The 24,721-nt window shown below is 45.1% G+C and overlaps 3 protein-coding genes across 4 annotated transcripts; 1 reads left to right on the top strand and 2 right to left on the bottom strand.

Annotated features, from left to right (window-relative positions):
- Nucleotides 1–132: 132 nt before the first annotated feature.
- Nucleotides 133–13,903, bottom strand: TMED8 (transmembrane p24 trafficking protein family member 8). The gene is made up of 6 exons (XM_030452555.1): nucleotides 13,742–13,903; nucleotides 12,510–12,588; nucleotides 9,817–9,946; nucleotides 8,754–8,895; nucleotides 8,187–8,486; nucleotides 133–7,209 (listed from the first exon to the last, which is right to left on the bottom strand). The coding sequence occupies exons 1-6, from the start codon at nucleotides 13,833–13,835 to the stop codon at nucleotides 6,992–6,994; spliced, it is 963 nt and encodes a 320-aa protein (XP_030308415.1). The 5' UTR covers nucleotides 13,836–13,903; the 3' UTR covers nucleotides 133–6,991.
- A 274-nt stretch (nucleotides 13,904–14,177) lies between these two features.
- SAMD15 (sterile alpha motif domain containing 15) lies at nucleotides 14,178–17,399 on the top strand. 2 transcript variants are annotated; one of them, XM_030452557.1, is made up of 3 exons: nucleotides 14,178–14,369; nucleotides 14,540–14,638; nucleotides 16,822–17,399. In XM_030452557.1, the coding sequence occupies exons 1-3, from the start codon at nucleotides 14,226–14,228 to the stop codon at nucleotides 17,023–17,025; spliced, it is 447 nt and encodes a 148-aa protein (XP_030308417.1). In that variant the 5' UTR covers nucleotides 14,178–14,225; the 3' UTR covers nucleotides 17,026–17,399. The 2 variants fall into 2 exon arrangements, with proteins under 2 accessions (XP_030308417.1, XP_030308416.1); XM_030452556.1 differs by lacking the exon at nucleotides 16,822–17,399 and having other exon boundaries at nucleotides 14,540–14,952.
- An 826-nt stretch (nucleotides 17,400–18,225) lies between these two features.
- On the bottom strand, nucleotides 18,226–23,494 carry NOXRED1 (NADP dependent oxidoreductase domain containing 1). The gene is given in 8 exon segments (XM_030452490.1): nucleotides 18,226–18,565; nucleotides 18,568–18,638; nucleotides 18,641–18,672; nucleotides 19,252–19,463; nucleotides 21,769–21,867; nucleotides 21,869–21,912; nucleotides 22,906–22,956; nucleotides 23,434–23,494. Coding segments are annotated over 8 exon segments (792 nt in total). The 3' UTR covers nucleotides 18,226–18,343.
- Between the last annotated feature and the right edge of the window lie 1,227 nt (nucleotides 23,495–24,721).

Consider the following 24,721-nt stretch of genomic DNA (forward strand, 5'->3'; position numbering starts at 1 on the left):
TTAGCCTCCTCTTTGCTGATAAAAACTAATCTTAATTGTATTCTTGTTTTTGAAATATCTGTAGTTCAGTTTTTCATATCAAAACACTCACTTCCTTTAAACAAAAGACAAAGTTCTTGGTTGCATAGTGAAAATTTATTTAAAGGTAATAAGTTCCAATATACTATTACAAATCAGCCACAACACAAATATAAACAATATAAACCAAGCATAGGAGTGCAAGTATACTATAAATATAGTCTTCATATGTGCCCTTCAGCAAGAGGTTCAGTGCTACACTCTGTTAAAATATCCTCTCTTCCATTTAAAACTTGTACCTTGGGAGGACACAAAAAGTCAACAGTTGGTGTTGAGAACTCAGGTTTGAAATCACAGGACATCAAAAAATATTCACATCATGTCAATTAGGACTGACAGACGACCACCACAGGTCACAAGAATATAGGTCTGAAAAGGGTGTGACCAGCTACAAAATGCTCCCCATGGAAAGGCTTTGCTATCAGCTTGGAGCAGCGAGTTGAAAGCACACTGCTTCCCTTGGAGAAGAGCAGAGAGTCACCAAGGCACCCTGGAGGTTGCAGGGAAACTTATTTCCAGCTATTTATAATTTTCAAACAGCTCCTAAACTCCAAGGTCTTGACTGAGCAAAGCCTCCATAGCTCTGCACTTAAAGGCTGGCATCCAGCCTCTTGCCCAAGGAACTTGGACTCACCAGTCCAGATGGGCTTAAACCAGATAAACTTCACTGACAGATCACAAAATTCTTCCTCACTTTCTGCCTGATAAAGGGTACATTTCTTCTAAAAAGCTCCATGTAAAATCCAGAATGGAATGTGGTGAAGTTGAGGGGAATCAGACCCACCATCCACCCAGCATCATGGTGTGTTTTCAGTTGCAACAGTACCGGTGTTTCAGGAATTCACAGAGGCAAATATGGAATAAGAAAATTCTCCTTATAGCAAGACATATTTGAACTCTGCAGTTCTACGTACCTTCTAAAACTTTATTTAGTTGGTATTTACTGCAAATCAACTTATCTAAATAAATGATTTAGCACTCTGACTCCTCTTCAGCTCATAGCTTCTTTTACAGTCTAATTAGGCAATGTATTTAGCACTATCAGCTCCCAGTTTTTCATTCTTTTTTTCTTCCTTTTCTTTCATTCTTTTTCATTTTTTCATTTTCCCAGATAGGAGAAAAGGAAAAACACTTTTCTTTCACACTTGTAGATCAGAAATAATTTTGTTGTTTTGGTGTCTTACTCAGCCTCAACACACATAAGCTGGTTTCAGACACTTTTCAAAGACAAAGATGAATGGCCACAAGGAATGCTCCCCTCTATCTATCTAGTGCTCCTCTGGTCCTCAAGTTAGGCATCAGCGTATCAAAATGAGTAGTAGCCTGGTGTTCCTCAACATCTGACAGCAGCATATGATTTTAAAAGGCAAAAAACGACACCAGGAATTTCAAACACCATTCTACTACTCATCTTACAGTAACAAGGCAGTTCAATCTCCAGGAGAGCCTGGAGGCTTTCCTTGCCTGACCATAGGAAGTGCCTCCCCCTGCTCAAATGAGCAGAGAAACAAGAAGAAAACCCTTGGAGTAATGACATCTGTGGCTTTTATTTCAGACATTCTCCTTGTTCCTAAGGCACCTAAGGTGATAAATCCTCTGTATAGAGTGGCTTTAATAGGGGTAGTCAGACAGAAGGTAGGGTTATAAGTAGCAGGGATAAAAGTGAGCTCATTTCAGGAGCCATTCTCTACCCTAGTTCCTCACAGGAATGGGTAAGTCTTTCAGCAACTAGACATGTAACAAGATTCACCTCTAACCCACCTCACCAGGTCCAGAACCACAATAATTAACCCACTGCAGGCCAACAATGAAGATTACATGCAGACACAATTAGAAGAAGACAAGCACACACGGTAGAGCCAAAAAGAAAGATGCGGCTGTGTTTTAGACTCAGCCACATTGCAACTTTCTTCTTAGTACCTGAAGTCAGACAGCTAAACTCTTTGTCTTACGTGTTTTCATCTTACCTGTTCATGTAAACAGCTCATTACCAATAATAACCTATGTAACTATCACACGAGTCTCAAGCATTAAACCATTTGCAAGTAGCCTCTGCTCACACCAATCTCAAGGATTCCTATTACAGCCCTCCAAAGAGTTTGAGTAAATTCAGTAAGTACAACTGGTCCCTGATTTAAGCAATTTTAACTCAGTTCCTGCTGCTACGTTACACCTAAAGGGCTCTGGCAAGGCTGCAAATCTAATGCTGTGTTCAGTTTTGGGTCCCTCACTACAACGAAGACATCAAGATGCTGGAGTGTGTCCAAAGAAGAGCAACAAAGCTGGTGAAGGGTCTAGAAAATGTCTTATGAGGAGCAGCTGAGTTTAATCTGGAGAAAAGGAGACTGAGGGGAGACCTTGCTCTCTCCAACTTCCTGAAAGGAGATTGTAGTGATATGGGTATTGGTCTCTTCTCCCTAGTAACAAGTGGTAGAAATGGCCTCAAGATGTGCCAGAGGAAGTTCAGGTTTAATATTAGGAAAAAAAAAATCATTACTGAAAGGGCTGTCAGGCACTGGAACAAGGCTGCCCAGGAAGTGGGTGTCACCATCCCTGAAGGTATTTTAAAGACATATAGACATGGTAATAGAGACATGGTTTAGTAGCGGACTTGGCAATGATTCTATGGAAAAGAAAAAAAAAAAGAGATAAAACAATCTTTTAAATAAAAGAAGCCCAAGAGATTGATACCATTATTATAAATAAACAATTATACAAGCTAATATGTATAGAAATCCTGCACTACAGAACTATCTGGTATCTCTGAATATGTAGATCTTATTTCTTGACCTAAATTATATCCAAAGTAAAATGGAAAACACTTTTGTGCTTTCAAAAAAGCTATCATGGGTTAACACTGGGCCAGCAACTAACCAAATGACAGATGCTCTCTATTAATTCCCCTCCCCTCTCTTATAAAGAAAGGAGAGAGAATAAGGGAGAGACAGTCTGGAAACCAAACTACACAGCTTTAATGAAACAGTAATGATAAAAAGTAAAAATAATTAAATACATACAGATATACAAAAAAACAATACCGTACTCCTTTCCACCCAGTAGTGCTCCCATCACCACCGAGGCTGCAGGGCATCCCTGGGAAAGTCCAGGCTGGACTCCTGGAGCCAGCAGCAGTTGGGAGCTGGAGGCAGGAACACACAGATTCAGGCTGGCACAGATCGGGACCACAGGCAAACAGGTGGAATCTTCCCAGGATGCTGAAGCAGACAGGTAGGAGGCAAAGAAGGGCTGAAGGGCCCTCAAACTTCTACAGAGTATGACAAATATGGGATGGAGTGCTCTGTTTGGTCAATTTTGGTCACTGGTCTTGTCTGCTCCTCCCTAAAGGAGGGTTGCAGGTGTGACCTTTTTACTCCCGTTCTCTTTACAAAGCCTAAGATGTTCCTCAGAACCGAGCAGTGGCCTTGGTTCTGCACACCATTCTCTAGCCATAACTATAAACATTGTGCGTTACCAGTCCTAGAAGCAGACACTGAGTGAGAAACTTGCTGTTGATTTCAGCTAGTACAGCTACTTATGAGACTTAGGTGAAAGCAAAATTACAAGACAGAAAATTAGTTCTATCCTGGCCCAAACCAGGACAAAAGCAAACCCAAAACACAAAAGAAGCTTCTTCCTCGATTTAGCTTTTTTAATTTCTTGACAGGATTTACAGGAAGAAGGAACACATTTTAAAAGCCTATCCAAAATCTTCCTTCAGAAACAAAGAATTTTCCTTTCTTGAAGATTAGTTTCCCTCTCTGAAGTGCAGCTTTTTAATTATTTTTTCTTTCTAGACCCAAGGTTTGGTTCTTAAGGTCTCCAATTAAAATAATAAGGGGTTCTACCACTGCCTCAGCCAGATGGTGGGATTGGCTACAAATCTATAAGAAACACCAAACTGAAAAAAAAGATTCATGAGAAATAAGCTTACTGCTTACCAACTATGGGTTCAGTTTTCAATGGGAATGTCTGCTGTTAATCATTAACCACACAGTCAAGTTCTTGGATTTATCAGAAAAAGAATAAAGACTAAATACCCTTCCAAAGAAAAGTTGTCACTTGGATAATGAACGTTACCTAAATACCTGAGAAACAACATACTCATGTAATGAAATTTTTAAAACCACAAAAACAAACAAAACCAGGAATTATCCTCTACAACTGTGAAGCTTCTGTTTCCTGCAGATGAAATATTCTGTGACTAAAACTATGCTGTGTTCATAAGAGATACTAGTTACTTCTGGGAAACTTAAGTAGTGAAATAACACACACCAAACATTTTTGGTTCCACTGCAGCAGGTTTATCTAAGGGCACACTGCATTTGCAGACTGGGCACATGCTGACTGGGATGACAAATGATATTCAGTGCTGCTGTTGGGCTTACGTTAATGTGACCAGGAGATGGGCACAGTTCCAAACAAATAACCTAAGCCTTATTACAGGCTGGTTCATGCTTCAGAAAGCTAGAACTGAGCAATCGGGTTAACATCTACAGTGCAACTTATCTTAACTAAAACCACTAACTAATGGTTTGAAATCTGGCACATACTATTTTTGACAGTGAGCGATCCAAACTGCTTGTGAGGCAGGCCTTGTTAACTTCTTGTAACAAAATATATTTTGAACCTTGGTATAAGCAACAGACAGGAGGGGGTAAATAGGTGTGACTTAGCAACAGGGAGGCCATGGTAAAAGGGAAACAGTTTTTTGTGGAGATGACCCACTAGCCCGCAATAAGCCCTGCAACTGAGGATCAATAATTCTGAAATACCTAATATGTGTACAGGTCAGAGATCTCTTCATGGTAAATAAATCCTAATTAGAAAGCGGAGTGAGTGCCAGACAGTGCATCAGACATTAACAAGCAAGTACATGCAGGGTTCTGCAGATCTCACAGCAAAGGCAGACATTGAATGGGTCAGTGCTGATGTTGTGGTCACACTGAAGGGTCTTTTCTGTCTTCTTCTGTTCAATGTCTAGGAACCTGACAGAAAAAGGATGAGGGGGGAAAAATACGACAGGGTAGTCCTTCATCTTCCCCAAGATTGGCTTAAAGTAAGTAACAGTCCTCCCAAAGGTGCTAAATGAAAGAGCACCTTACTCTGACAGATAATAAGCCCTACTGTTAGGTCTCCCTGGAAGGCTGTCCTGTTTGAATAAGGCAGCTGTACAGGTACCCCCTGCCTAGGTGTGCTGCCACTGTCTACCTTTTGAGAAGGGCAGCTATTTTCTCCCCATCTCAGGACCCAAAGCAGCAGCAGCTCTGTTCCCTGCCTGCTCACCCAGAAAGCCGCTGCACTCCAACCAGCATTCTTTTCATTTCCACTCCTCCTGCTCCCAGTTTGGGCTGCTCTACTGACGACTGACTAATCTCTCCTCTACCTACCTACTAAGTCACTGCTCTGGGGCAGTGAATAAGCAGAGATAGTTAAAAGAAGAGCTTGAATCCAGAGCAAATTGCACAGCATTACAATACAGTCTTAACAGGAAATATGTGGCCCTCCTACATGAGTGAAATCTTTGGCTTTAACTACCCCAAAGTAATTTTGTCCATGATTCCCTCTCAATAGAAGGAATGGACCAAGAATGCTTTACCTGGAGAATTTAAAAATAAAACTCAGAACTCTTCTAGAATCACAATGCAATCACTTTGTGTCTCTGCAGAGAGGTATCAAGATGTAAATACAGCAGTATTTTTAGAAAAGAGAATGATTTCAAGTATTAAAATAAAAAACAATTACAGATAATCATGATTTAAAATTCATCTCTGAAGGATTAATTTAATCCTTTCTCAACTCTGCCAGTACTTAAGCAGAAGATGATCACTAATGCCATCAAAACATGCCAAGGAAATCAATCCCTTACCATGTGGTCAGGGTTAGCAATGGCCTTGCTGATTCTGGTTCACATGAAGGGTTGGTTAAATCCCAAACCTTCCAAGTTTCTCAGCAGAGATGTTTTCTAACAATACCTTTGCAAAAGTAATAGCAGCCAACAAGCTACACTTTTCTGGGGAGCCTTTTCCTTGCTACATATGGCATTATCCAGCTGGCAACAATACCAGTGATCCAACATGCTGCTACTAAGAAATATTTCCTGTATAGGTAGTGGTAGTAGTCCAACTTTTCTGTGTTTATCCAGCACAGTATTAAGTAATTTCCTCTGCTTCACATCTGGATTACAGAAAAAATATTTGGTGGTCACTTAAGTGTCAATCATCTACGTATCCCTACAATCAACAGGTACAACATCCAATTCCTAACTGGTAGGAAAACCTTGTAGACCATTGGGTGTGTGCTCTGCCCCAAACCCATGTTCAAGCACATGCCATGACTACTTTAAGGAGCCCAACTGCCTGGCCACTGCATGGTGAGCTGCAGCCCCTCCTGCAGAGTGAAGTAAGCACTGGCTGGGGACACATATTGGTAGTAGTCAAAGAGATTACCAGTGGCTCGGTGACAAGCCAGCTGTGCTTTTTGCTCATTGCTGCCCTCTAGTGATTCAGATGCAGCAGGACAGTCGGAAAAGTTCTTCACAAAATTGTAATGGATCAGTATTTTCACTTCATTTCGTACCAGCGCAACAGATGGAAGCAACAAACACCTGAACCTGGCCTCTGCACATTCACCAGATGTGATGTGAAAGCCCAGCCTGATGCCTGCACAGAGCAGACCTTCCAAAGTTTTACAGAAAGTGCAGCTGCTTGTGGACAACCAGGCAGTCACATCTTTCTCCACTGGGACCGCAGGGAAGAAGGGCGTGGGGAGAAACCAGTTAGTGTCTGAAGAGAAGCCGGCAGAATTGTGCCTTTGTTCTGTCACACAGCAGTGCCCATCAGGTGATACCAGGGCTGGGTGGCAGCCTGCCACACTCACCATTACCTGTCTGCCGTCCCTGCCCCTTCCCCTTCCTTCAGCTCGTGTAGTAGACATGAAAGAACAGAGTCTTATTGCGGAGGAGAGAGTAGGAGTTATCAAACTTAAGCAGGTAAATGCCTTCGCCTGGGTACTGGTGGCTGCCTGCCTGCACCTCCCGGTGGCTGTTCCTGCGATACACAGGCATGATCTCTCCGTAGCGGTTCCGCAGGTAGCTTTTAGAGCCCCTTTCCACATCACCAACAGGGGCGAGTCCTGAAGGAGAGAGAGGAGACAAGTAAGTCAGAGACAGTTAAACCACTAGGTAGTGCAGAAAAAGATCAACCAGACCAGAAGGAAGGAGAGGCATGCAGATAGGATGGCTAACTATGATAGCATTACCCACAGCATTTGCTCTGACCTTTCTTCACATAATACCCACAAAGTCCAGCTTTCCTTATCATGACATGCAGAGAACCAGTTCTTTTGTGAATACTGCTGGGACAGTATCCACCTGCCTGCCAGCCTGATCTTCTCTTCCTAGACTTACCTTTTAGACACCTCACTGATTTTATACACCCAAAAGTGGTAGTGATACAGACTTGAAGCAAAAGAAAATCAGGAAATATCTTAGTTATAACTTCACTGTGTGTATGTCCTCAATCCACTTCTCCAAGAGGGTTTCTTCATACCCCCCTTGGAAGAACCTACAAAATTAATTTGAGACACCAGTCCCCAAGATACACTGTTCACACACCTACTGACAACACAGAACAGGCACCACTGCTGTGTGTTTCACAAGTACCAAGACATGGGTAAGCAAACCTCTCAAATGCAGACAACAGGGAATCAAAAAAACCCACAACCAAACATAAAATACCCCAAGATACTAAACCTTTTTGTTTCTACTCACCACCAGAAATTTCTTTGTATGAGACACCAAGGAAATCAGTCAAGTTAAAACTTCAGACCATCTTTTTATCAGGTAAAAGTTGAATGTGTGTTTTCTCATTTTATTTTTCAAGATGTTCAATTTTAACAACACTCTTGCAGAACGATAGCCATTGACATACATTGAACCAGGAAGGGCTAAATGCTTTCTCATCCTAGCCTAACCAAGAACCCAACAGGCTGCAGAGATAAAAAGTGGGATGAGTAAACAAAGTAGATATGGAAATTACAGCATCTGACAGACACTCTCAGCAGCTTGGCAACAAGCACCACAAATGAACCTTCATAAGCTCTGGACTAACCTTCAATTTCCTCCTCCTCCTCTTCATCCTCCTCATCACTGGACTCGCTGACTTGAACAGTAATGGCAGTGCTAGTAACTGTGGTCCAGTCAAAATAGACTCCAAACCCAATGTCATAGTCATCTGTAGCAAACTCCCAGCAAATGCACTTCCCATGAGGATGTGTTGGCACACGGACTGTCACCACCTCTCCTCTCTTCACCACCATCCGGCCATTCTTCTCCTTTCCTATCTTGGCTTTGAATTCCTTTGTCTTCTCAGTGGTCCACATGGTGGGTGGAGCCAGAGGGGGAGGCTGAGCTGAGACAAGGGAAAAAGATCGTGGGCTCACCTGACTTCACTACTGCCAAGCTATTACCTCAAAGCAGTGAAGCTATTCCTGATAAGGCTTTTGCATTCTGGAACCTACTCCCAGAAGCCTTGGATGTGAAGTTCTCCCATTCACTAGCCAGGAGCTCAAATTTCCAGCAGGAATTAGCAGTGTCTTCAGGACAGCCTCTGCTCTTCTTTACCCAGGGCAGGCAATTAAAAAGTGGTTCCAATAAGTGCTCATGGCTCAGGACTCACCTTTCCTTTGCTCCCCAAGGAGGTCTGCAGTCTCCAGCTCAGCAGAAAGGATATCCACAGCACCAGTGTGATCCGACTGAATCATGACTATATCCCCTACTCCTTGAGGTACATGGTAGCTGCCTATCCGAACAGCAGCTTCCTGCACAAAGCACATAAAAAACAGTCACAAAGACCACTGTGCTAAGAAAGTCCCCAGTGGGATATAAACCAACTCATTAGTAATTCAGGCACCCTTCTGAAGCCAATTCAGTCTCTGCAGAAGGTTCTGTTAGTTAAAAAGAGCTGCCTGGCTCTCTGCATTGTTTCCCCCACAACATTAAAGTCATGAACTTTGAAGTCAAATGCTGCATTAGTCTTACGTATTACACACCCTTTGGCCTGTTTAGGAGTCCCTAATGGGACACATATTTGCATCCGCTTTAGAGTTGTCACCTCTCAACACAGAAACAGCCTTATACACTGACTACTGACTACTTTTGGAAATAATTCCCAGGACACAACCTCTCTAGGGAGAGTCTTTCAGTTTCAGCTCTGTGTGCATCCAGACTACAGCCACAATCAAACTGTCACTTGCTGCATCCTGGTTAAGAGCCACCCCTCTCTCCTCATATATGTAAACTCCCAGCTCCTAAGATGGATGCCACTTGCACAGGTTTTCCTAACTGTACCTGTAATGCAAGCAAATTAGCTGCTCATCAAAAGAAACAAAAGATGGCTGAGTTGCTTTTGGTTCCCTGTTCCTTAAATGTGCAAGAAGGGAATTCCCAGAAGCCCCAGACAAGAGGCAGAAGGTGAGAGTAGCCTTGAAGCATTTGTGAGCCAAAAACTGCAAGGAAGTGAGGAGTAGCCAAAGACACAAGGGATTTTGCAAATAGGAGCAGTAACATTTACTTCCTGCTAAAGTACAGGAAGAAGAGTAACTTGATCTGTATTAATACTACTTCTGTCTTCACACAACTCTTTACAGCCTCAGACCCATAGCTGTAAGCACAGCAGTAGGGTGGAAGAACTATTGCTGCACCTCTGTCCTGGCTTTCAGACATAAGAAACACCCACCTACCTCTTTGAGGGACTGGATTTGGTCAGGAAGCTTCTCTTCTAGTTCACCCACTTCCTGGCCCTCCAAAGTGCCAGCTTTTTCCTTTGAATCTTCTGTCACACCTGCATTCACGAGTGACCTGATCTGCAACCTTTGGGAGGAAGAGAGCACTACAATTCAGCACCTGGGCCCAGGGAACAGCTGGCAGAGGAATCACTCTGCTCTGGAACTCAAATTCAGATGGACTGAAGGGAACAGCTTCTGTGGTCAGCATCTACCAACTGAAGAAAGAGCTCCTTGCACCCCAATCTTGCCCTCATCACTTCAACTATCTTCCTGATCACCCAGAGGAAACAACTTCAGTGAGATATTCCATGTTTACCATCCTCTATATGATAATACACAGCATGCATGCTCACCAACACTGTACTAAGTGCAGAAATCAGCAGAAACTTTTATGCTCAAGAAAGAACAACTTCTTTTACACCACCTGCTACAAGACCTCTGCATATTCTAGCAGAGGTCAACTAGATCAGTGACAGGATTCAAAACGGTTTTGAAAGGCATCCTGGCAATGCCCTCTGTTTAAGTGTCCTATTATGCCTTTCCTGTTAGCAATCCCAGAGGTATAGGGAGCACCCATATTCAAATATGCTGCACAGACAGGCAAGCCATAAGATATACAATGGCTGCATAATAATAGCAAAGAGGTCCAAGTACTACACTGTGACAAGAAGAGATGGACATGTTAGAAAAAAAGAAAAGTAGGTAGCAGGAAGAGGATGGGCAAGAAAGGAAACATCTTTGACATTCATTCTCTATTGCGGGCTTTCTCTAAATTTTATTTTAAAAATGCTGCATATTGTTTACAGCTGGGAAGAGTTACTGTCCCAGATGAACTCCAATGGATGCCAGAAATGTCTCCTCTGTCATCCTCTCAGATACTATGTGAAAATTCCATGAGAAGCAACCTAGTCTTTAATATGAAGAGAAACAGTTGCCTCGTCTCACAGCACTCTAAAACCAACATCAACTCCCTTGGTCTAAAGGATCAGAAACATGAGAACACATCAGAAACAAAAATGCATTTCTTCAAATGCCTCCTTTTATAAATGAGAAACATTCTCATTAGCAAGGGAGCAGACTAGCACTGTACTGTGGAATAGTTTAAAAAAAATAATTAAAAAAAACCTATACACAGCTCAACTCAAAACCATTCCTTTTTGCATCCACAGTGAAAACTACAACAGGACAAATATGGCTTTTGTTTCCAAATCTTTATTCCTAGGGAAGTACATATGTTATCCAGAAAAAGACATTTCTTATCTAAATTCTCTTAACAGTGATTTCCTTTCCTAGAACTGGAATATAAACCAGAAGATCTGTAAGAACAACTCAAACGAATACCTGGATACACAAAATGGCTACAGATCAACAATATCAGAAATGAAGGGACAACTTGGAGGGGACAATTTTATAAAAGAAGAACTCTCACAGTGATCTGTAACAATTTCTCTGGCAGTCCAGGACAAATCTGGACTTTTATGTCACCATTTTCCAACCTATTTGCTTTTTAGCTTAGCAGTTGCATAATCACACCTAAAAGGGCTATTAAAAGGCTTTCCATTAACAGAGAAGCGTGTGAATTTTTTCCTCCAGACACCACTGAAAACCAAGAGCCTCACTGAAAGATTAGAAAAGCTATACAAGCTTTATACAAGCTTTTATACTTGTATAGTAAATATAGATTTATAAAGACAGAGTTCAGCTGATTATTTTGGACCACTCAAAAAATTATTTTGGACCACTGCTGTCCCTTTCAAAGGAGATAAGACAAATTTGTGATGTATCATCCACATCCAGCATCTACCCTGGCCATTCTGCTCACAGTCTATGTTAATCTCTTCAAAGAAAATAAATGGACATAATAGAGAGATGGAAGAATACATATCTGGAGTCAAGAAGGTTTATACTGATGTCATGAGCTTCAAGACAAGATGACAACAAACTGCTGTTCCAGTAAGAAAGGTGGTTTGTTGGATTTTTTGCTGCAATTTTTTCCTCTTTATCAATGAGGTTGTGGTTTATCTACTGTCTGATGTAATTTACTCACACACTTCTGAAACTGTATTCTGTGCAACAAACATATGATGGCAAATGAAACTCCACTGCATACAGTATTAGTGTTTGTAACAAATGCAATAACTCGCCCAGAAGCACCACATGCCCAACTGATTATAACAAGCCAAACATCTGATAACAAGGTCAGTCAGTAGCATTAATGAAGCAGTTACATTGAAAACAATGCATTGTCAAGAAACCAGTATGAAGTGTTTTCTTGCTCAGCTTCCATCAAAATTACAGACAGTAGGAATGCTTTATTATTAAAGTATCCATCAGACAGGATAGAGAATATTTCCTGCTGAAAGTTTATTAGCTCTTACAATGGACTACAAAACCCTGCAGTTTCTCCCAAGCTGAATGATTCTGACATTTGAACAGCTGAGCCATGAACTACACTTTGTCATTTCAGAAGCTTTAAAAAAGGTCTTAAGCTGGTAAGAACAGCCCCTCCTATACTGATTCTGGTATATGCTGTCCCAAAGCAGACAATTCAGTCTCCTGCACAGAATCATCTGCCATATGGAGGATGTCACAGGAGTGCAACAGACTGTCACATATGTGGACCACGCTACACAAAAAGATCTTCCTACCTGCTCTGCGAAGTACTGGACTCCAAAGAATCAACCAGCTGATCTGCAGGCTCTGCATTTTGGGCCGAGTCTTCATTTTCTAACAACAGAATATATGAAGAGAAGGCCAAATAAAATTCGGTCTTTAGGATACACAGACTGGAGGAAAAACTACAGCCAGCACTCAAACATTGAGAAGGTTACATGGCTGTGGAAAGAAAAGCTGTGCCAACCAGTTTTTCATGTTATGGACCATACCTAGCACCTTGCAGAACAATTATTTTTACCCATTTCAGTCCTAGGAAAGGGAGAACAAAAAGCCATGCATGTTTTTGATGCAGAATCACTCTCCGAAACAGGGTTCATTCAGGAACCACCAATAATAGCTTCAGAAGGACAGAACAAGGTCAAAGCAGTTCCCACAGGACCCTGACGAGATGGAAATCCCCAGGTCACTGCTAAAAGGACTCTATATAAAGATGGCTCCTGGTCTCCCCTTGAGTCTCCTGAACTCCGAGAAAACTCCCCACACGACTGTGATACACGCTCCACAGCCCCACTGATGGCACAAAGGCAGTGACCTGGGCACGGACAAGTTCCAGCTTTTGCAGCTCTGTAATGACACGCACCTCACAAGCCTCCGGCCCTTTCAGGAGGTCAGCTGGGAGCTGGGAGGCTCCTCCAGCGCAGAGGGCATGGATGTGCTCCTTCAGCACCGGGCCCCCGGACACGGCACCGCGGAAAGCTCCCTGTCTATAGTGATCCCCATCGATCCTCGCTCCTCCCGCTGCAGGGAACCGGCCCCGGGAACTGTTGCTGCGGTCCCAGGCGCTCCCGGGGCGCAGGGCTGGACACCGCACACCCTGACCCGCTGCTCCCCGCAGCCGGCCCTCCCGCTACGGCAAACGTGAGCCCAGGAGTAACCCCGGTGCCGCTCTTCCCAGGGGGTACCGTATTCCACCGAAGCAAACTGCCACTACGGGAATAAGGCTTCTCCGGGAGAAACGAGGATACCCACCGCCGAAAGGAAACTCACGGCGTTTTTCCTGGCCATAAGGCCAACAATAAAACAGGCACCGCCGGGCCTGCCCGCCTCACCGCCGGCATCCCCTCCGGCACCGCCCGGCAGCCCACCCCGGGGGCTCCTCCTCAGGGACCCGGCCAGGGGGCAAGCGCTGGGGCCGCAGCCGCGGAGAGGCTCACGCTCCCCGCCACAGCCCGCCCGGCTGCCCCCTCCTCTGCCCAGCCCGTACCTGCAGGGTCCGGAGGAGCGGTGCCACTCGACGCCCCGGCTGTCGGGGGCTCGTAGCGGGACCCGGTGGCGGCGGCGGCCCGCAGGTCCGACATGGGCACGGCTGAGCGGCCGGGCAGCGCGCGGGCAGAAGGCGGGAGCCCAGCGCGGCGGAAAGAGCCGAGCGGCACCCAAGCTCTGCGGCCGGCGGCAGCGGAAACACCCGAGTAGGGGCGAACAGAGCCGAACGGGTGCGCGACAGCCACGCAGAGGGAGAGAGGGTACTGCCTCGGTGCTCAGCCCTCAGCCTTCCCCCCTCGACACCGTAACCAATCAAACAATAGTTCCGCAGATCCACCGGGAGCCGGCGGCGGGCGGCTCCGAAGGCTGGCAGCGTGGAGAGGGGGGCGGCAGGGGAAGTGGTGAACACTTCCAGGAAGTGACGGTTGCCATGGGAACCAGGGCCCGGAAGGACGCGTTACTGCAGTGGCCTGGAGACGGCGGTGATGGAGCCGAGCCTGTGGTCCGGGGCAGCCAAGGGGACGGAGCCCGAGCCCGAAGGCAAGGGCGAGCGGTGCTGCCACTTCCTGGCCTGGAGCGCCGAGGAGGTGGCTGAGTGGGTGGCGCAGCTCGGCTTCCCTCAGTACGAGGTGCGGGGCTGCTGTTCTGGGCGGGAAGGCCCCGCATCCCCCACGGCCTGAGCTCGGGGTGCGTGTGCGGGGTGGGTGTGCGCGCGCCTGTGAGCGGGGGACGGGAGCAATGGCCGAGGGCGACTCACTTCCCGCAGCCCATCCGCCTTCCCCTCCTCTTCCCTGCCCAGGAATGCTTCAGGGCCAACGGCATCACCGGCCGCCGCCTTATCCACGTGAACTGCTCCAACCTGCCCGCCATAGGCGTCACGGACTTCGACCACATGAAGGTGCGGCCGGCGGCGGGTCCCGGAGCTCCCTCCCCAGCCCCTCGGAGCCCAGCTCTGACTCTTTCGGGCTTGCGAACAAGCTGGGCTGCCGCCTGTCCGCCCAGGCAGATGGCTCATTCAAAGAGTGAGGCTGAAACCGCACAAGCCGACCGTCGAGCCAACCAGTTGCATTTCTCGAGTCAAGTACAAAGCTTTAGCCGGCTGGAGATCGCAGGCTCCTTCTCTGGGACACCATGAGTGCATCAGAAGTGCTTAGACTTTCTTTAAAGCCTATGTTGCTCCTCTTGCCTCATGAAATTGCTTAGCAAGATACATGCGCCTTTCTTAGATATCCTTCAGCATTTCTTTTCAGTAATTTTCCACTTAACTGATTTGTAGAACTTTGAAAAACGTAGTGAGATTAAACCTACAGGAACTGAACCACCAATTTCAAGCAGCAGAAGGGCAACTCATAATTACTTCCTTGGTTTACACTTTTCTGAGCACACACAGCATCTGTCTCTTCCTCATTTTAGAAACACAGTCATCTGGTAATTTTCTTTTCAAGCCTTTATCTTTTCTTAAACAAGAAGATGGTTAAGATAACTAGATAAATTAGAAAATAGTTAAGCTAACTAGACTGAAGTTTGGAGCTAGTCTGTCCTTCCAAAGGTTCCTGAAGGTTCAGAAAATTAATAAGTTGACTTAAATTTCAGTACCCTCCTTCCTCTCCCTAATGGAAACCACAGGGAGACTCAGGGCTGCATTTGTAGAGCCAAATAATGAATTTTGCATCATGATTTAAACTTGCTTTCCCCAGAGGACACAAGGTAGAAGTTCAAATAAACAGGAAGAGAGAAAAATATTTATGCTCCAACAACTAGAGTATGTACACTGCTTGTTTTATTCTTGAGCACCAAAAAGCAGTTGCACCACAGTTCTGTCTGACTGCACAAGCTTGTTTGCTTGAAGTGAAACATGCCACCAAAAGCAGTTACCAGTGCCATTACTTTGACTGTTGGTTGGAGGAGAAGGCACTGAATTACAACACTTGGTTTTTCAGACAGCAGAGTTTTTCTAGTACAACCAAGTACAGCCTCCATAGCCATTTGCACTTATGAAAGATGACTTCAGTGAAACCACAGTGTTCTTGAAGATCATGCTCTCTCCTGCTAGTTATTTGTGTCTTAGAGAACTTAACCCTGATAGAATCCAAGTGTGCAGAGCTCTAAGCAGAATGTGACCCATGGTGTCTTTCAGGAAGTGTGTTCTAGAGCAAGTGCCCAGTCAAGGCACATCAGCTTCCCAAGAAGAAATATCAGTGAAAGGCTGTGAACTGTTGAAACTCAGATAGTTACTACAGAAACAAACATGATAGCATCAGCTCAGTGAGACAGAAACTTTTCGCAATTTAGGGGAAAAGGCTGTTCAGTGCAGAATTACACAGTGCATTATGTGGAATGTCTGCAGCATGAACAAGTTAAGTTACTGGTGATTTTAATTCCACTGGACTGGTATTTTAAATATCAAAACCACTGAAGATACTAATCTAGCATTCTTTTATAGCACACAAAATAGGATGCTGGAGTGCAGAGTCAAACCAAAGCTGGGGAAAAATTTTGAGCAAATGCTGTAAAAGATCAGTTGAAACTTGTGAATTGTATTCAAAGCTTCAGTCAAATCAGAAGGTGACATTCACAGAAGTGACATCAAAAATAATGGCAAGGCTGTTTCCTGACATTTCCAGGTCTGGTTGGCTCAGACAGCCATCACACATGGTGTGATGGTTTAATATGGCTTAGTGGTTTAATTAGTTTTTAGACCTCTTCTGTGTATGAAGTCTTGTTGACAGTATAACTCAGGAAGCAGCAATGGTTTTGCATTAGACAGAATACACTCCAGCTCATTCACCCATAACTTGTTTGTTCTGCAAGTGCAAAGAGGAAAGCAGACCTGTTTGTGCCACTAAGAGATCAGATATGATGCCACCCCCCACAGTAAATCTAGAAAATGAGTGGCCTGGTCTGCTTTTGCAATATCATATGGGGCTCGTGAGTTCAGATCCCTCTTGAGTTTCAACTTCAGGTGTGAAACTGCTCCAAAATTCAGAAATTCAACTCTTTTTTCCTGCTTCATTGACACAGAATGAATGGTATTAGCTGTTGCCCTGTGAAACGAGGACGTCTGGTGGTTTTGTATTTCAGGAGATTTCACGACATGTGCGAGAGTTGCTGGGGATTGAGGAGCCTCTCTTCACAAGATCCATTGCCCTCCCTTACAGAGACAACCGGGGTCTCTTCCTGGAGCGGAAGGCTCCGTCAGGAAATAAAGCAGATGCCCTTACATTCTCACAGTTTATCCAAGAAGCAGGGCTGGAGCCCTATGCTACAGTTCCTCCTAAGCAATAATCCCAGACTGAGGTAGAAGCAGCTTCTTCCCCTGTATCACAGAGTACCCAGAGGCAGGATTAGAGACTGACACTGCACTTCCATCTTTGTAAGAAGCCCAGCAGAGACAGCAGAATAAACTGTTACCTTGCAGTTTGTACAAGGTGGTTCAGTTCTGCCTTCTCCTGATATATAAAAGGCCATTGCAGCTCTTGGCTATTTGATAACAGCAAACATCCCCATATTGGCTCTTTTCTGCATTTTCTTCCTGGAACTAAGTGAAGCAGAAGATACAAATCAGACTGTACCACTGTCTTTCACTTCTGCTTCACAATTGATTAAAAAGACAAAAAAACAATCATAGATATATTCTAATTACCAATGAATTATAAGGACTTCCCTGCCACCCAAGTGAATAGATTTCTTCCAGGCTTTAACATCTGCAGACTGGGCTCACTGTAAAGCCCAGATGTAAAATAAGTGTCATATACAGTAACTGGTACACAGGTGTGGTGGCAGCAGCTGGCAGCGATCGTAATTAAGCAAGGGACCTTGTTACAACATCTGTAACTAATCCCTGGCCTCACCACAGAAATTATTTCCTGTGTGACAAAAACAGGCAGTGGTTTATTGTAGTAAACAGTACTGAAATACATGAAGAATGATGGCAGGAAGTATAAGAGAATACTGTAATATGAAGCACAGAATTTAGGGAATAAAATATGCTTTGTTCTGGGTGGAATTGGACAGAATATCCAGTTGCCTTCTTTTTCCTTGAAAGAACTATCACATAATCTGTGGCAGTGTTGTACATTATCACCAGCAACAACATATCAGTAAGTGCTGATTAAAGCCTGACTCAACAAAAAGACTGCTCCTTGCCCTTGAATAAATCATTATTATTTTGTCTGGCATCAACTTTTTCCTTGAGATATCCCATGAAAAAATAATAATAAAAAAAAAAAAGACAAGACTGCACCCAGTCCTGCTTAGTTTTTTACACCAAAGCTGTAGCCACTAAAAAACAACCAAACAACAAAACAAACAAACTGTAATTTGACTTTGTTATTCAGCTTTCTGTTGAATCTGCAACACTAAGCCGGTGAAATTGAAGCAGCTTGTAGGACAAGATGACTGTGTAGTAAGCTAATTCAGACTCAAAGTAAAGCAAGACTCAGGCAGCCAGGTAGAAGCAAGTTTGCTGAGCAGTCTAGAGAGTGAAACATGTAGAAATAAATGTGTACATAGGGTTATTGTCTGGAATATTTTAAAGAATCTAAAGAGTGAACAGTGCTGACTCTTGCACCCTTCACTCCCATGAGAGTCCTGGGATGAGATCTCAGCAAAGCATGTTGCCCATGGGCTTCTTTATAGACAATTTAGAATCATAGTCATCAGTTTCCTCTGGAATTTCTGAGAAAATGTCAGAAATAGCTGGGGAGAATGGAGATTTGTCATTCAGCATTACACCAGGCTCCACTGCAGCTGAAGTAAGAGACAACTTGGTGCTGATCAGCCCACATTGCTTTGCAGGCCAGTCTCCAAAGGATGTCTGGTATTGTACTGGCACTGTAGAGCACGATGACACCAGACAAGTTCACTCAGTTCTAGCAGCTGGCTAAGGAGAGATTCAGTTGTGCAGCTGTCAGGTCAAACCAGGGGAAGGTTCTGGGAAGAGAAAACATTTGTGGGCAATAAGAATCTGAAGCAGCTCTGAAGCAGCATCATTTAGCAAAAAATAGTTTTCTTTTGTGTCTGACTATGAATCTCTTTCTTGGATCTTTGAGAAACAATCAGACTCAGAAACTTAAATCAGTAGTGTTCCAGGAGTTACCCTGCCATGTGGAGCAGAACTGAACCTCATGTCTAGAACAATCCTGCACAAGCTGGAGTCCTTTCCTTCAAGCAATTCCCCTGTCTTAACATCCTCAACAGTACATGAACTACCTACCCTAAGTCCATTATCTCTAAGAACTGGCCTCTTCCCAAAGGCATTTTTTTTTCTGTATCAAATGCCCCAGCTCTGATCAATGGCTTCAGATCACCCTGTTAAGCAGCCAAACAGGAACCATGGACAAAGTAACTCTGCTAATGCATCAACTAAGATGATCTTCCCTGTCAGTGGTCTGGTCCTAAGGGCAACACAGAGTTCAGCACCTTCTGACCCAACAAGACAGACTGTGCTTCAGCTGTGGGTAGGGAAAATATCAGAACAAAGCATGGACAAGCAGTACCTCAGCATTCAACCCTTTACTTACTTAAGTCACTGAAGTGGCAAAACCTTTGTTGTCAAAACTGTTGCACACGAACTGTGGGCAGGAAGCTTTCTGCTCTGCACAGATGGGGCAGCGTTCAGGAAAACAGAAGTCACTGAGTAATTTCAGTGCCTTCTGGTGAAGCAGGATCTGCCTCGTGCTGCTGTTCAGGGCTGCATAGAAAATGGCCACCAGCCATTTTCCCTGCAGGACAAATGAAATCAAATGTCAATCACCAGTGTGCACACAGGTGTGAAGAGGTATTCTCACCTTCCACCCCTATAAGGAACTGCATTCACAACCAATCAGAGCTTGAAACCTCTGTTCTAGGATCAATGTAGTTGAAGGATGCTAAAATTCATAGAAACAAGCCTTGTATAGCTTGTATTTTCTGTAGCTCATTCTCATAAAGTAAACAGCGGTCCTTTACAGGCTGTCTGCAAAGTCATACAACCATTCAGCCTTCCTGGCACAACAGGCATTGTAGCTGCTTGAATATCATTCAGCAGTGCAAGAATGCAAAGTGCATGAGGAACTGTGTAATGAGATCATAAGAGACAGAGGAATGAGCTGGCAGTAGAAAATAGCATGTCCATGGAAACAGAAGTGCTAGAGAAGAGAAAAAAGATTCTGGACAGTGTTCTTACTCAGAAAGCATATCTCAGCTTCTGCTCACTGAATAAGCCTCAGAGCTACTACTGTTTCACAAAGGGAAATAAATGGTAGCTATTTCAAAACTGATGGTGGGTACATGGAAAACAGTGCTCCTGAAAGATAAGGTGACCCCTGGGGCACTAAGAGAAACTGGTGGAGGAGCCATGTTCTGCCTCATTTTGCCCATCCGATTCTCCTGAGTGACTCCCCTCTTCCATGTGTGCCATTTCCACTCCAGCTTTAGCTGGACCATCGCAGGGTTTCCCTAGGAGGGTTGTCTTCATAGAATCATAGAATGGTTTTAACTTAAAGATCACGCAGTCACTGCACTCCCAACTAACAAAACCGTCACCAGGCCAGACCCAGCTTCCATCATGCAACCCCCCCCAGCCCAGCTCTTCGGAAGAACTTCTACCAAGTTTAAGCAAGAAAAAAGCTTGCAGAGGCCGTGCAGAGAGCACATCCCCGCACAGCAGAGGGGTTCCCAGCGCTGTGAGACTGACCCCTTCGGCCCCGCTCTCCGCCGGCTCTGTGGCCTCACCATGGCAGTGCCGCTGCGGGATTGCTCCTGCCTGGCAGCGGACGCAGCCGAAAGAGAGGAGATGAAGGAGAGGGAGAAGATGCTCCTGCAGTACCCGGGCTACTGCACTGCAGCCAAGCGGGTGCCTGTAGCCAGGGATGCTGACATAGTGGACATTCAAGGTCCTTGCGTGAGGGAAAGGGCCCTGCGTGAGGGAAGCTGCAGGGATTATTCCACTGCACTACCCACCGGTCAATAGTGGCTGGGATTCATCCCATTATCATTTCTCAAAATTAGTCCCTTCTAATAACCATCTTAACCAGCTTGAAACGTTCTTCCTATTTGATGGACCCTCATTGCCTTGTGTTATCCATGGGCCTTAACAGTTCCAATGCAGGGATGGCCACAGTAGAATTATTAAATTTGCTATGTAGTGATATGTTTTTAAAAAAAAGGGGAGTGGGCTCTAAAAATGATCTGTTGTACTTTGTCCCCCAGTGCATATAGGCCACACCACAACTGCTGGAGCATAGGAACATGTTGAGGTCCAGGTCACTCCCCACTGCAGACAGATTCCTTCAAGCAAGCTCTCTCCTCTCCCCTCTCTGCTCCTTGTCCTCCCCCACTGGGCCCTGCAATCAACAGCTCCCATCACTCTGGTTTAGCTGATGGGGGAAAAAACTAGGTTTAGCTGGTCAGGAGGAGGAAGCAGTTATCATCTGCAGGATCTGCAAACCTTTTATTAGTAAACAGCCATACCCACAGCATGGAAGGTAACCTCACATTTGGCCCCTCACTGGTCACCCCAGCAGAGAGCCAGGGCTGACCCGACTGAAGGGGCTGGGCAGGCCCAGGGGTCAGGAGGAGGGGGTACAAATCATACCCCTACACTCAGAGCTACAGCAACAACTTAAAGTGAAACACAATGCACTGGGTTTGCTTTTTTTTGACCTTGAAGACTGCAGTCTGCTGCTTTGTTGCTTGTTTTCTGCACTGTCTCACAACAGGTGATTTTGCAGTGATGATCTGAGGTCCTGATAGGAGTGGGGTTTCAATGCCAGCATTGTGCTTTGTCCAAAGTCCCCTGACTCCCTTTTGGTCACATTTGTTGCCACAAAGTCTACAGCTTCTTCTAGACTAACAGAAAGCTGGAAATCTAATGTTCCCATGACTCCAGAAGATGGGGACATGGGGAAGCGACCAACTGTGGCAAAGTTTGCAATGACATTTCACAATAAAATTGTGAGAAACAGAGTTGTCTGCAATGTGCTTGTCCCATGAGTTCCCAACCAATGGCAGCATGACCAAGCTCTGAAATTACATGGTCCATTTTACCTGAGAAGAGGGGATAGAGGTGATGAGGCTGTACACAGTGCAGGGTTTCTAGATGGAGGACCAAAAAATGGAGCAGATGAATGGTACATGTGATGGCAAGACAGCAGAGGAATGGCAATGTTTGCCCAAGCCACCAGCTGTCATCTTAAAAGCACATGAGCCCCTGCTTCTGTAGGTCTGCTGTGACAGGCAAGGAGAAAGATTCAAGAGTCCACAGAACCAGCACAGGTGACTGACCAGCACCTCTGGGTACCAGCAGTGGGGTTATCGGGACTTTGCCACATTCAGGTGAAGCAGAAATCACTGCTCCCAGGCTGGGACTGCTGCCTGCCTGACCAAAATGGCACAGAGGGACTTTGACTGCTGCCCATCACCATTCCTACATGGGAAAGAGCAGCAGCAGAGTGTAATGGGGAAGGCAGCCTCTCTGACAGGAATAAACACGTAGAGATCTTAGCTGCTTGGCCCCACTTCCTGCAGGCTGATTTAAAGCCTTTAGCTGAAACAGCCAAGCCCTATGATCTGGCTAGTTTTCAAGTTCTATAAAAAGCCATTTAATAATCCCCGCTTCCTTTCTGCTTTGAGATGATTAGAAAGAGGATTTTAATATTCCAAGCATCTCCCTGGAGGACCATTCTCCCCACTTGTTTTATATGAGTTTATGGGGCAGTTGACAGTTTGCTTGCAAAGAGTTGCTGTAATGCTGCAGGATGATCTCTTCTGGCTGGGCCTTCAGAGCACAGGGAGCAGCTGGGCTGCTAGAACTGACCCTGCAGCCATGAAGCAAGGAGAGGGACATCTCTGTTTCAGCATTGCTGAAGATGTTTCGGGAAGATGTTTTCTCTGTCAGGTGAACAATTAACGACCTAGAATCTGAGTCACTGACCAGGCTCTTGGCAAATGACAAAGAGAACTTTGAAGAGTGACAAAATGGAGGTATTAAACTAAAATGGGCCTTAAACGAACCAGCATTCAAACAATAGAGCTAAATGTCTCCACCACACTCAGATGGGACTGATAAATAAAACAAGCAACCAAGTTAATATTTGGTGCATAGTGGGTTTCCCACCAAACAAAGATCTTTTCTACAACAGCACCCTCTGTTTCCCAATTAAAAAAACCCAGTATTTTCCATACCTTCAATAATTTTGGCAGAGAAACATTCTTTAATGAGGTCTGATGGAACTGCTGTGAAAAAAGTGCAGTTAAAAGTCAACATAAGTGTAGTCCCATTTCCAGGCCTAGGCTGGCAAGCAGTTGCCCAGGCTCTCAGGGCAACTGGTGGAAAGACAAGCACTGGGGCACAGAGACCAGCTCAGTGCCAGGACTTGGGCCAGCTGCTTCCCAAGGTGACCACCTCCAATATTCCTGAACTTCAGGCTGTCAGCAAAGTTAGCAAAACTTTCTCATTACTGCTCTGTCTGGGGAAGCAGAGAAGCTGGCATCAGCCCAGCACAAGCCACAGAACATGTGTGGTCCTACCCTTCCAAGAAGGGTCCCATTCCCTAGGACCCTTCTGGTGGTGGACCAGAAGCTTAACATGAGCCTTCAATGTGTGCTTGCAGCCCAGAAAGCCAAATATGTCCTGGGCTGCATCAAAAGAAGCATAAACAGCAGTCAAGGGAAGTGATTTTACCTCTCTGCTCTCCTCTTGTGAGACCTCACCTGGAGTAGTGTCCAGTTCTTGAGTTCCCAACATAAGAAGAACGTGGATCTCCTTGAACATGTCCAGAGGAAAGCCACCAAAATGATCAGAGGGCTGGAGCACCTCTCCTTTGAAGACAGGCTGAGGAAGTGGGGGTCATTCAGCCTGGAGAACAGGAGGCTCTGAGGTGACCTTGTAGTGATTTTCCCATTTCTGAAGGGGGCCTACAAGAAAGCTGGGGTAGAGCTTTTTACATGGGCGTGTAGTGAGAGGACAAGGGGAAATGGTTTCAAACATGAAGAGTGTCAAGGTTAGACATTAGGAAAAAATTCTTTCCTGTGAGGGTGACGACATGCTGGCAGAGGCTACCCAAGGAAGTTGTGTCTGCCACCTCCCTGGAAGTGTTCAAGGGCAGGCTGAATGGGGCCTACCCATGCAGGGGGATGGTCTAGCTAATGTTTAAGGTTCCTTCCAACCTGAACTGTTCTATGATTCTATGATTTCGCATGTCAGGATGGCACATCCCAACAGCCTTGCTTGCATCCAGCCCAACTCAGCCCCTGCTCTCCAATGGCATTGCCAGGGAGGAAGAGAGTGATGGTTGCCGACAGGCATGTACAGCATCTGTTGGGTTTGGGACTAGATCATTTCTCTATTTCATGAGTCTCAGCTGGATTTTAAAGCCCAGCCACCCACAACCTGCTGGCACAACACTTAACACAGACTTAATTGGAACTGCTCCTGTATCGGAAGTAATGAGAAAATCAAACCTTCAGCAAATTATTCAGTTTTTCTGGTTCAAAGTTATATTTTCATTCACATTCAGCTTTCCTAGGGCAATACTTGTCCCTCCTACCCTCCCCAGCTGAGCACCTCTCAGCTTCCTCTCTCTACACATTTATTACTAAGTCCCCATGTCCTAGCACAGCAGCACCCAGGTGAAGGAACCCTTCCAGGACTTACCTTATTCCTTAAAAAGGGCTGCAGGGATGCTTTTAGGGGTACAAGCACAACACAGAGTGAATACAATTAGCTCAGAAAGCCCTGAAAATTAGAGCAGGTGATTCCCTCCTTCACTGATGAGACAGTGTTCCACCTGAGGGTTTACAGGTGGCTGAAGGCATCTCCTAGCTCTGCTTGCTTCAGCAGAGGACAGCTTAGAGCACCATTTAGCCTGGTGTGAGGCAAATGCACAGTGCTCTTGGCCACAGCAGGACATTGCTGAGCTATCTGAACTGTGTGTGTCCCGAAGAAACTCAGATCACCCTTCAGTGTATCACAGACCTGCACTGGGTATAGAGAGGTGAA

The sequence above is a fragment of the Calypte anna genome, chromosome 5A (genome assembly GCF_003957555.1).
Source record: "Calypte anna isolate BGI_N300 chromosome 5A, bCalAnn1_v1.p, whole genome shotgun sequence".
NCBI classification, from domain to species: domain Eukaryota; kingdom Metazoa; phylum Chordata; class Aves; order Apodiformes; family Trochilidae; genus Calypte; species Calypte anna.